This window comes from Gadus macrocephalus, chromosome 19 (genome assembly GCF_031168955.1).
Source record: "Gadus macrocephalus chromosome 19, ASM3116895v1".
NCBI lineage: Eukaryota > Metazoa > Chordata > Actinopteri > Gadiformes > Gadidae > Gadus > Gadus macrocephalus.
The window spans coordinates 1,579,123-1,592,038 of record NC_082400.1 but is presented as its reverse complement, the minus strand read 5'-3'; the positions used below and the strand labels follow the sequence as shown (position 1 = coordinate 1,592,038).

Genomic DNA, 12,916 nt, shown 5'->3' with positions numbered 1-12,916 from the left:
TCCTACTTTTATAATTACAGGGGTACTTCGCCCATTTAGAACCGGCGTTCTATTATTATAAAATCGCTATTGTAATATAAATGAATATATAAATAAATATCAGTCTAAACCAGTCTCCCCTTTGCCTTCTATCGAAATGACGCCAAATGACGCCAAACGCGTCATTTGACGTGTTTGGCGTCATTCGAAATGACGTCAAATGACACCAAACGCACTTCGGGTGTCTTCCCTGGCATAAATCGTTATGTTATCGTTATAACATCGGGTATGTGTAAATGCTACCCCGATAAATTGACCCGATCATACATTTTTAGCCCGATGTCACCCGAATCACCCCGACTTCCACATCGGTGGTCCATCGGCCATTAGCGGCCATTAGCGGGATGGTGTAAACGGGGAATTCTTATTCTTAAAATACATTCTTATTTTAAGAAAGGGAGATGTAATGATATCAACATCAGTTATTAGACCGTCACGCAGAGCATGTGCAGTGGGACTGGCGCGCTGCATGTTCATGTCAGTGGGGAGTTAAGAATGCGACAAGGCGAGTTAATGTTACCTCATGTATGCGTCATGAATATAAAGCCCTTCTCTTCAAGCTACTTACGGTGTGTTTATTAAGGAACCCAACTAAACATTACAATGGTTTTCATGGAAAGTAGACATGGTGCTCTAATAGGGAGTGGATCCCAAAATAATGTTAATGTTAAAGGGAGAGTTTGGTGTCAATTCATCCATAGCCCTGTTGGTGAAGGTCACATTTTGCTGTCCACAGTCAAATTAGTTAATAACCATCAGCCAGGTCAACCTAATGGATCATCATTATGGCATTTAATGAGTAATAGGCATTTTTGACATTATTATGTTAAGTTGCTGTTAAAATTAGGGTGCATTGAAAACAAGGAAATCATGGTTTGATAGTGAAGCTGATTCCTGTAATTTTAAAGCTGCTGATGTTGATGAAGGAGTTTTAAAAATCCTCTCTCGGGATGATCTTTTGGATCTTTTTCCTGGACCACAGAACCTTATGCGAAGAAAGAAGTTGTGGGATCGCATTCATCCAAAGGTAAATGTCCACATACATGGCTAGAGAACCTGGCTGTTAAAGGTCTGTAGGATAATTGGCAAAACTAATAGAGGATCAACAGTTATTACTGGCAAAGTGTAGATTGTTTTTCTGGCAAAGGGTTTTTCTGACACCACACTGTAACCCTTAATAGCAAATTTGATTTAATTGCAGGTACAGAGTGAGAATGCAGTGAGTGAAGCCGTTGATCAGCCATCCACAAATGCCATGTTGCCAAGCCTGCCAAGCCAGCCATCCACAAATGCCATGTTGCAAAGCCCGCCACGGACCTCCACCCCCAAAAGCCATCACCAGAAAACCGTAAAAATGCTGGTATGTGGTATACACGATTCAGAACTTGACTTGGTTCGGAACCAGTATTTTGAACTGCTCCGCAGTGGGAAAGGGTCACAGTGCAAGATGTATAAAGACCTGTTTTGTAGACTGATAAGGAACACTGTAACCAGCATGGTGGCTATCCTCCGTGCCAGTAGTTCATGTCAAGAACAGATGTACCCTTCAAAAAGTGAAATTCGGGCAGTGGCTGAGAAGATTGTTGATTATTACCCTATGCTGCAAGACTCATCAAACATGCCTTATGTAAGTGCCTTTTCTCTTTCAAATAATGTATTGGGTTAGGCTGTGGAGTAATGACTCAAACATTTCTTTCCTACAGCTGACTGTGTACCAAACATCAAGTCCCAAAGAAAAAGGCAAAGATGAATGCAACAACGGGGGGTACCTAAGAGGTCTCTCCTTGAGTCAAGTCTTGAAGATGACAGTGATGCTTCAAACAATTTGTCGGTTGCTTCAACAGTAATTCTGCCAGACAGCGATGATAGCAACGCTGAGCTCAGCCAAGGTATGCCAATGGAGAAGTAAATGAGTGCTAAAATATTCCACCACAGTACGATTTTGTTAGTAAAGACCCGTTATCATGAACCCATTTAAAATGGCAATGTAGCCTTTCTAGGGGCATGTATAAATGTTGTCCTTGTATTTGACCTTTTCTTTGGTGTTGTATGTTAAGATCAGGACAGCCGCAAAACACAAGCAAGGCACTATCAGACATTACAGACCATGTACAGCAAACCTTAGTCCAAGCCAAATGGAAGTGATGTTTTTCAGATTTTGGACTTGGAGTTCGAGGCCAGGTGGGCCTTTATTGATTCTGATGCAACAAAGGAAGAAGACAAGGCAGCCAAGATTATGGATGCATATCCATGTTTTAGAGATCCCCGTCATGTAAGTAATTTTGCACCCTTTAAAGCTAGGTGTAGGTGAAGTGCTCTGAGAATATCTGCTCATAACTTTGCTCTCCCCTGCCTCTGTGGGCCGCACCCAAAAATTGCCACCGCTCATGTACACTTTGACCAATCAGAGCGAGGCTCCGATTCTCCGTTCTTATTGGCTGTGGGACTGTCCGGTCACCTTGGCAACGACGTTGGTGCGTCCCTGCGTGAGCGTTCACGAGCCTAGCGGTCTGACAGTTTTGTACTACTACGGCGGACAACAAATGAATAGCCATGTCTTCATCAACGGCCCATAAATTTCCCATTCCCCGGATACCATCAACTAACACCATTAAGACAGAGAAAAAAAGAGGAAAGACACTTGTTGAAAGGACAGCTACTAAAAGGGAGGCGGGGAGAGCTCGAAATAAAACCAGAGTAAACATCGGCGTGGCTTATGAGCGATGGAGAGTTACGTGACCACAGAAACTTAAAATCGGACGCTGAGATAGCTATATTTCTTATAGACAGGTAAGGAATTGTGTTATCCCTCCATGCTATATTGCGATGAATATGTAAAGTGTTGGCTGGTATGGTTTTTTACTAAGCAAAGCCACGATAACCGTTACATTACGGTTCTGTAATGTAACCATTTCAATACGGTTCTGTAGGATGTCTTGCATCAGCCCATGGTTCTTTTCCCGGTCCGTTTTATAGGTTACTTATGGTAACACCAACCCTGTCGGAATAACACAGAGATTGTGCTAACACGTGGCCTAGGCTTCAACTCAACTGTGGATAATGTCCGAGTCACGTTTGTATAAAAGCTACTTTGACACAACTGCCAAGATAAGCACTGCGAGGGAAGTCTAGCATATGATATTCCATGTATTGTTATAACGTTGTTGCAAGCTAGCAGCAGCCTAGCTCAGTTTGTCAGTTCGGTATTGTGTCAGTTCGGTATTGTGTTGAAATTCTGTTTTGGATTTCACTTTGCGATTCCTGACCATTTCTTACATTTTGATTTTATTGATAAATTGACTTTGGTTATTTTATTTTATATTTATTTTAAAAACTTGCACTAGCATTTATATAATGACAAAATAGGTATTATTTATTGTGTAAAAAAACCAACACAATAAGAAATTATGCGGTTCTGTTTTACTGTAGGATATGTGGACAGGTCTTCTCCACCATGTTCAAGGAGAGCATGAGTGGGCCCTATGTTGCTGTGAACATGGCCCCTTGTCCGCCGACAGGGAGAATTAGTGGATCCAGAGTGATTCTGAGGCCTTTCAGTTACTGTCAGAAATAGTGCTGGATGAGCACTGGCTGAAGAATGTGGAGAAGTTCCTGAGTTTCAGGTAAGTAAACATGTTTTCATAAGAAGGTTATTGTAAGTGGCTAAGTCCTGCTATATGGGCATTTGACATACAGTGCTCAGGCTAATGACTTGGCTGAGGTGCTTGCTATACACTGTCTTACACTTGTCACAATACTGGGCACATGGTGTTATAAACACTATTCATGGTAATGGCTCTTACAAGCATATCTATAACGCTGTATTCATGGCCAATTTCAAATGAGCACTAAAGTTCTGTTATATGTGTATAGATATGGGGTCATAGCTTAATCATCTGTTTCTTTTATTCTGTAAGGTCAACCGCTGAGCTGGAATCCTTCCATAATCATATACTGATGTATGCCAGAAAGCGATTCAGCTTTAGCCCACCTGTTTACAAAGCACACACCCTCTTAGCAGCGTGGGACTATAACCATCATGTTCACAGACCGGTGAAGAGGAAGGCTGATGGCTCAATAGAGTACGTTTTCAATAATTTTCATATATATCTATTTCAGATTTACAATATTCTAAGCTGCATGACTGATGTGGATACATTGAGACATTATTTCATCCTGTGTCAGGTACTGCAAGCTCTACAATAAAAAGTCAAAGACTTGGAGTCTATTGTAACCAGCATCAGCTCTAACCCTCGATGGTAAAGACTGGGAGATACAGATGTAATTATCAGTGCATTAATTAAATCAGAAGTCTAGTTCGCTATAGGAGAAAGGGGTATTGGCAGGGGTATTGGTATATCCAGCCACTGGGAAAATCAGAATATTGGTAACAAAATAACAGTCCTTCGTTTGGGTAGCTCGCCACTACCACTGAGGTTCCCCACTACCTCTACAGAGATGGGAGAAATCCCAGCGGGAGAAGAATCTTCATGCAGATCTCACCAGGAATCCATGCAAGCAAAAAGACCCGGCCTATAAAGGCCAGAAAAAGGGTCACTATAACATTCATATAAATAAACTATAAGTATAGTACATACTACATTTAATACTAAATGTAAATAAATGCATATTAACACATATTTATACATATAATTTTTTTTTCTAATAATCATGTTAACTACTTTTTAACACAATCTCAACATTAACATGAGACAAATGGCTGAACATTTCTTTCCGTTCATCTCCTTTACTTTTAACTAAAACACCGTAATGTAAAACAATTTTAAAACATACATGAAATTAATGCCCCGTTAATCCACATTAACATTAACAGATGCACACTTCAACTCTGTTCATCAGACGAACATCAATAAAGATTACTCACAAGAGGCTCAAACATCACATATACACACACACTCCGGGTACAAGGCAGAATACACTGCTCTCATCAGTCCAGGTTCCGCTTTTGAAAAGACAGGGACACGGGAGTTCAGTAATAAGCAACGAAGTATAACGAATATGCAACGAAGTATTACAGTGGCTAATGGCATGAGCTAGCGCCCCTTTGAGTCCTAGGCCTCAAATTGTCGGCCTGGACTTTTTTGCTTATTTTGACTATAAAAAGGTAAGAAAATGTCTTGTGAGTAATTTATTTTGCCCATTTTTTCAGAATACCTGGAACATTCAATATCTGTCAGTTTTTTACAATTTACTACATGTCATAAATGTGTAATCACAGTTCAAAATGAAGATGAACACAAAAACGGATCTGGATTTGAGTGTTTTAGTGAGGAAAAAACACTGCAATCATGCATGAATAACTGATTTTGCCATTTCATTTGAAGGGTTGAAGAGTTTACAACTATTTACAATAAAATATTTGATTCTTGGTCTCTTCAATTTACAAAAACAAGTCATATTATGGTTACTATATACATTCGTTTTTTGGCCAATTCTCCACTATTTACAATAACAGGCCATAAATAACGTATAGAACTATTTACAACAAAACATTTCATTCTTGGTCTCTTAAATTTACAAAAACTGATTATATTATGGTTAGTATTTACAAACATTTATTGGCTAATTCTATTTACAATGGTACTGCCTGAAACAGTTCCTGTCTGGCTGCAGACACAGGCCTACAGCGCAGTCCTCACACTGCCAGGCAGTGCTCCTCTGGCAGAGTTTGCAGCGCCGTCGCCCACCGGTGGCTCTCTTGCTCTTCGTCTGTTCATCGCTGGTGGGAACAGGCAGATGGTGGTAGCTCGTCTTCTGAAGCCCACTCCTGTTGTCAACCCCAAGGAGGTGTGCAGCAAGCTCCTCCTGGAATTGCTGACGGGTCATCGGTCTCACCTGCTGCAGGCTGGCACACTCCTTGTGGATAATGAAGGAGTTGGTCGCAGCGATGTCCACCAGATGCTGGAATACAGTGGTGGGCCACCTTCTCGTCTTCCGGTGGACTGAATTTGTCCCAATCATCTGGTCGGATGTATCGACTCCCCCCATGTACCTGTTGTATTCAGTTACCGTGGTGGGTCTGGGGATGGAGATATGATGGTGTGGCCCATCACCCGTCTTCTGCCAACGCTGCACTGTATCCCCACTGTAAACGGGGTGGATGGTGGAGCACAGGGAGACCTCTCTTGTGTCCATCCACTTCACGAAGAGAAGATCCCTGTCCCTGATCCACCGGATAGTGCCACGTGGAGACCTTTTTGTTATGGCATTCTACTGGGTGGTAGGGACACCGACTCTTCCTTGCCTGTATGTCCCACAAGCTCCGAATCCCTCCTGGCTCAGGTGTCGGTAGAGGAGGGGACTTGTGTAAAAGTTGTCGGTGTACACAATATAACCTGACCCCAGGTATCCTCTATCCATCAGTCCGTCAACCACATCGAAGGAGAGCCCCTTCCCTGTGGCAGTCTTGGACTTGCCTGTGTAGAGCTTGAAGTCCAAAGTGTAGCCGTTTGCTGCAGCAAGCACGAAGAACTTCAGGCCCCACTTCGTAGGCTTTGCCTTCATGTACTGCTTGATACCAAGCCTGGCCTTGGTCCCAACCATCCTCTCATCAACTGCAATGTGCTGCCTTGGTTGGTAAATGGACTTGCAGTTGATCTGGATCATCTCCATAAGCGGTCTGACACGGTGGAGGTGATCATATTCATCAGTGCCTTTTTTGGCGTCATTCTCTTCGCTTTGAGCTGGGTCACTCATGTGAATATTCCCTAACACTGCCCTAAATCGGTCTCGGGTTATGGCGGTGGTGGGGAAAGGGACACTAAATATACTCTGGGTTCTCCAGAAATCCCGTATCTTCGGCAGGTCCAGCACTGACATGTACAGCAACATGCCAATGAATTTTGTCATCTCCTCCGGCTGGATTTCTTTCCAGTGGAACCTTCTCCCTTTCTCTAGGTTTTTGGCCGAATACTTATTGGTGTTTTGACACAGGAGAAGCAAAGCCGCAGCATCAAAAAAATGTGAGAAAATTTCACCTGGTGGTGGGTTTCCAATATTTAGAGGGGGTTGGACACCTGGGGTGCGTCGGGGGTTGAATCTCAGCTTTTGAGGGACTCCATAATCTGGCTCAGCCTCCGTCTTCCACCTTTCTTGGTGCTGTGGTGAGCGGCTTCGGTCTCTACTAGTGCCAGCATCACCTCCAGCCCCATTGCTCCTCCCTGAACGTCCCTGAGTGACACTGGGGGACTCCTCCTCCACCACACTGTAAAATAAAAACAAGGCATCATACACTGTACAACCATATAAATATAAATAAGACTTGGTAATGTTACACTATTCTAAAAAAGTCACCAAACAAACAAATAATACGCATAGTTATGTATTTGGCATACGCCTGATTCAAACGTATGCCTAATACATAACTATGCGGTTTGATTTGATCTGATTGGGATCCCCATTAGCAACACACTGGAGTGAGAGCTAAACCATAGATAGTATATTTATATGTTTATAAACTATCTATCTATCTAACCCAGTAGCCTGACAACTACATTCATGTGTTACATATTGTATACCATATATTATATACCATATTCATTCATTAGTAACAGTTTGAACTAAAGATAAATCAGTCACTCACAAAAAATATCCCCAAATAGCACCTAGAAACATATTTTTTTTTACTTTACCTTTCTTCACAAGGAGTCTCTTCTTCCTCAAAGCCGTCTGTGAACCTCAAAGGTGGTCTAATAACTCGGGAAGGTCTTCCTGTTGTCATTTTACTCATATATTTCGCTAGATGCCACTGTTTAGTCAGTTGTCTGTGTCTCTCGCTGTGTGTGTATTCGCTGGAAACAAAAGGGGCGTCTTCGCGGGCTTCCGCGAGAGGCGGGAGTGAAATTACCGTAATGACACCATGTTGGCACTAAAGTGCAAACTCTCAGCTTTGAGAAACCATTGAAATTTTTCCGATAGTGCAAAAACTGACGTAATTACGGTAATCCAAAGAGCGCTTGTGCAAACGTGTCGTCGACGCTACATTCGGACTCAAAGGGTTACTAACCAACTCACCTTCTCCTTAGTTTCCGTCACAAACAAGGTCCACTTATCAACCAAAGCAACAACAAAAAACTTTGTTCTCTGCGCCTCCGATAATTATTCAAACGTTGGGATATATCTGGCTCTCACAACAATAATTTCCTTCAACAGAAAGTTTGCATGCCGCCACCTCGACAACGGTCCGGCAATTAGAGAGAGAGAGAGAAACGGCACGTACACCCTTGACGGTGTCTGATTGGCTACGCTACGTTGTCTTACGTGAACTCCTCATGTCACCCGAATCTTGTACATTTTGAGAAGGGCACATTCGCCACATTTGAAATGAACAAAATATTATTTTTCAACCAATATAAATAACCTTGTGTACATTACTTTTTTTAATCTATTTATTGACATATTTAGGATTTCAATCATAAATCCTTGACGATGTCTGATTGGTTACGCTAAGTTGCCTTACGTGAACTCCTCATGTCACCCGAATCTTGTACACTTTGAGAAAGGCACATTCGCCACATTTGAAATAAACAAAATATTATTTTTAAACAGATATAAATAACCTTATGTATATTAATCTTTTTATTGACATATTTAGGATTTCAATCATAAATCCTATTCATATTATGGAAGATTATTTTAAAACAAACCCTATTTATTTATCTATTTATCTTATCTATCTTATTAATTTATTGATCTAATCAATTAACTGAAACTGGTCTTCTGATAAGGCCTAGTAACCTGGGTTACACTATACACAGTGAAGGTGGAGAAGGACTACGGATACATGGCAGACCTGCAGAGTGCTATCCTAGAAGCCCGGCTGACATCAGAAAAGGGTTTGCCAAAGACCAGAAAAAAAAGGCCTAATGACCCACGGCAATATGGGGTTCTTGCAAGCATCCCACCTCCCACCACCCAGGACCTGTTGCAAACCCAATTCCACAGAGGAGTAGGTGTGGAATGAAACCTGTTTGACATATTATCTACACATGATACAGTACATATCCCAAGTAAAGGGAAATTAAACACTTGGGGAAAAGTAGTGACTTAATTCTTTCAACAGGGCAAGGAATGCAGTAAGAGACCATAGAAGAGATTGGAGGTCCCATACCAACTAAACTGAAGCTGACTGTAGGCTGCTGGGGGCTGTTTGGAACAGTATTACGCTGCTCACTTTTTGATTTTTGATATTTGTAAATATTCGATTTATTAGATCTAAATGTCCTTCACAGTTTTGTATTATTTCCACTTGGTTTTTATAAAATATATTAAAAAAAATAGGATTTTGTATATAGTTTTCTATGATCAATTTGTTTATAATTGACATATTTTCAATGCAGTTGCACGATTGTTCTGCTAAAAAGGCATTTTGTTATGTAGTGCTTTTATACTTATTTAGAATATGCACTTGTGCTGCATGTAGTCATCGAAGGCCAGGGTGTTCCTGTGTGTGTGAGTTATTATGTTATTGTTTTATTATTTAATAAAAAAGTTTACCGCACCTGCCCTCATCCTTTATCCAGCATTACACCTGCTGAATGTGCATTGTTATCATGATATGCTATAGTTATTTTGATGTTTGCTGTAACCGACAATGAAAAGATGGGTCATAAAAACAGGAAATTGAACATGTATTTTTTAAACACTTTTTAATGATGCTTAAAGTCTCCTTCTGAGGAAGCCAACATATTGTCCAAGTGGGTCTGGGTACTTGTCCCGTATCCTCCAGACACAACAACTAGGGATGACGACCCTGTGTCCCCGAGCCAGTGCTCTGTATTGCCAAACAACAAACTGCCTAGGCGGCAAACCGGCAAACCTAAATTGTTTGTTGTCCTCCCCTGGGTCTGGACGGTCAGCCACAGCACGGACATCATTCCAGATCCTCCTGGCCAGCCACAGAACCCCCCCCTGCATTATGTATGCGTCCATGTGAGGCAGCATGGAGACACAGGAGTCCAGGAGTTGTCCACAGCATTTCCTCTCTATATCCTTGCATTTGGTGCAAATGCTCCAGGCTTGCTGCTGTGGGTCACTGGGACCAGGCTGTTGTGGGTCAGATGTGGGATGTGGCCAGGAGGTCAAAGATGAGGGATGGTTCCCGTTCCAAACACAGCTCCAGCAGATGGTGGGAAGCTTCTAGGTTCAGGTTTCTGTTTACTAGTAAGTAAACAGAAAGACAGTTATTACTTATGACACATTTATACTGACAATTGGCTCGCCTGATTTTTTTTTGTTAAAAGTATGACATGAAATAAACATACCTGCTCATATGTGATTCGTTGAATCCTGATTGTTTCCACACGGGCCATGTCCTCTTGCCCTATCGTGTCAGGACCTCTCCTACTGCGACCTCGTCCCCTTCCTCTGGCCCTGCTCTGCCCCTAGGCTGCCTGCCTCTAGCAGCAGGAAGTCCGCTGACCCTACATATCCCACGTCCTGTGCTGCTAGGACCTGGGACATAATTGTCCCCAGAGCCAGCTTGGCTCTCTTCTTGGACACTCTTATAATGCAAAAAATTAGCGTTATTGTAGTACAATTCATGACTTCAAAACGTCAGTATATAATATATTGATGACCAGGTTACTAGCTCTGGCAGCTTATGCTAACGAACTACAGTTGCAATTAGTTTGCTATCTTGCTTGGCTGATACAGCTACCTTTCTTAGGCCTACCAGCGCAATGGCAATGATTTTAAGATAACATACATGGTATGTATGTATCAAATTTTTAATTCAACACCTTATTTTTAAATTTGATTTTATTTACATTTTTTATTTTATCTAAATAAATTAACTAATTTATTTTATTTTATATTTTTATTTTTATTTATTTTTGCACAGTGTGGAGCATTGACCCTTTAACATTTCACTTCAATTTATTGTATGTGACAAATAAAAACACTTGAACTTGAACTTGAACTTGATGTCTGTGAGTAAGATGTTGATGCTATATATGTACTTATGTAGCAATCAGCACTAATGTTTAATTACCTCGGAATCGGACATGGTGTTTCGTCTTCCTATCAATGTAACTGAATTCACATGAATGCGCATAACTGACGTTCGGTGGGAGGAGCTACAGCAGGTAGCGTGGCAGGGACGGGCCAGAGAGCACGCGACGGAATCTCAACGGCTGTTTTCTCCAAAATCGTCCACCCTAGCTTTAACATTTGAAGCAGACACTTCTGCCGTCTTCATGTCTGACAATTCTGGCGCAAAATGAACCAACCTAGGGTGTGTTAGTACATCAATATGAGTTCGAACGAATTTAGGGATTTCCTTTGACGGCATATGAATGTAATTTGCCTTCAGCGCATACCGCTAATTACCTCCTAATGTTAGCTGTGGGGGCAGCGGGTAAAGTCAAAAGAAATCGCTATTTCTATACCATTAACAAGACTCAAATAGCACCAAAATTCTGTGTCAATATACGTAGGGCTCTAACATGTAAATCGAAGCATTAAGAACTTTGAATTTTATTAAAAAGACAGTTAATGAAGACAGTAGCATTCACAGCTTAAGTTTTCAGAATATTTTACAAGCGATATCCTCCGGCAACACCCAAATCACGCGAGATTTCAAGTGAGACTTTCAGTGTTTTCGTTCCCCACGATGGCAGCCGCCACCAGAAACCGTGAATGGTACTGTCTTTAATTAAGGCAAGGCAAGGCAACTTTATTTATATAGCACTTTTCATACACAAGGCAGACTCAAAGTGCTTCACATATAAACATTGTCATACAATAAAATAAAATAATAGATAAGTAAAAGAAAACATATGCAAGAAATTAGTAAAATATGTGCAATGTATTTAAGAAAAAAATAAATTGAAAGTTAAAAAGGCTTTTTAGTAAGTAAAATTCAAAGTGCAATGTATTTAAGATCAGATTAACAGTCTCTCTGGAACCCAAGTCGGGACTACAACCCGACCTAAAGGAACTTGGTCCTTTCTCTGCAACTCCAATCCAGATTCTAGGACTCTAACCCAGACAGAACTTGGACACAAACTCAGGACTCTAACCCTTATACAAACAAACTCAGGACTCTAACCCTTATACAAACAAACTCAGGACTCTAACCCTTATACAAATACAAACTCAGGACTCTAACCCTTATACAAACAAACTCAGGACTCTAACCCTTATACAAATACAAACTCAGGACTCTAACCCTTATACAAATACAAACTCAGGACTCTAGCACTTACACAAATACAAACTCAGGACTCTAACCCTTATGCAAACAAACAAACTCAGGACTCTAACCCTTATACAACCTTTCTCTCTGGTATCAGATCATGTATTTTTCTGGTAAAAATAGAAAATAAAGGGAAAGTTAAAAAGGCATTTTAGTAAAATAAAGGTAAAGTATTTAAGATTTAGCAGAAAGCTAAAGCAAACATAAAAGTCTTCAATCTTGTTTTAAAGGTGCTCAGAGTTGGGGCAAGTCTTAAATCCTCAGGGAGTTTATTCCAGCTATTTGTTGCATAGTAACTAAATCCTGCTTTCCCATGTTTCGTGTTTACTCTGGGGATAATTAACAGATTGGTCTCAGAAGATCTTAGTGTTCTATAAGGCTTATGTAGTGGAAGCATATCAGTTAAATATTTTGGGCCTAAACCATGTAGGGATTTATAGGTTAGCAACATGATTTTAAAATCAATTCTCTGACCTACAGGAAGCCAATGTAACGATTTAAGAATTGGTGTAATATGTTCAAATTTTTTGGTCTTTGTTAAAACTCTAGCAGCAGCATTCTGAACAAGCTGAAGCTTCCTTAGAGTTTGTTTTGGGAGACCTGTAAGGAGACCATTGCAGTAATCAAGCTTACTAGTGATAAAGGCATGTACAAGTTTTT

General features: G+C 40.9%; 1 protein-coding gene and 1 long non-coding RNA gene across 2 annotated transcripts; one reads left to right on the top strand and one right to left on the bottom strand.

The window, feature by feature from the left end:
• Window positions 1–5,628: 5,628 nt before the first annotated feature.
• LOC132447992 (piggyBac transposable element-derived protein 4-like) lies at window positions 5,629–7,815 on the bottom strand. The gene is made up of 3 exons (XM_060039055.1): window positions 7,692–7,815; window positions 6,305–7,264; window positions 5,629–6,223 (listed from the first exon to the last, which is right to left on the bottom strand). Exons 1-3 carry the CDS (start codon window positions 7,787–7,789, stop codon window positions 5,629–5,631), a joined length of 1,653 nt encoding a protein of 550 aa, XP_059895038.1. The 5' UTR covers window positions 7,790–7,815.
• A 997-nt stretch (window positions 7,816–8,812) lies between these two features.
• Window positions 8,813–9,559, top strand: LOC132447857 (uncharacterized). The gene is made up of 2 exons (XR_009523240.1): window positions 8,813–9,011; window positions 9,122–9,559. It is a non-coding gene; the product is annotated as an uncharacterized LOC132447857 (long non-coding RNA).
• Window positions 9,560–12,916: the final 3,357 nt, after the last annotated feature.

Bases quoted from the DNA above. Each gene is read 5' to 3' on its own strand.
- LOC132447992 (XM_060039055.1), bottom strand. From the start codon at position 7,789: ATGAGTAAAATGACAACAGGAAGACCTTCCCGAGTTATTAGACCACCT. The intron at 7,265-7,691 runs GTAAAGTAAAAA...TTTATTTTACAG, and splicing joins GAGACTCCTTGTGAAGAAAG to TGTGGTGGAGGAGGAGTCCC. The intron at 6,224-6,304 runs GCAAGGAAGAGT...CCGGTGGATCAG, and splicing joins GGAGCTTGTGGGACATACAG to GGACAGGGATCTTCTCTTCG.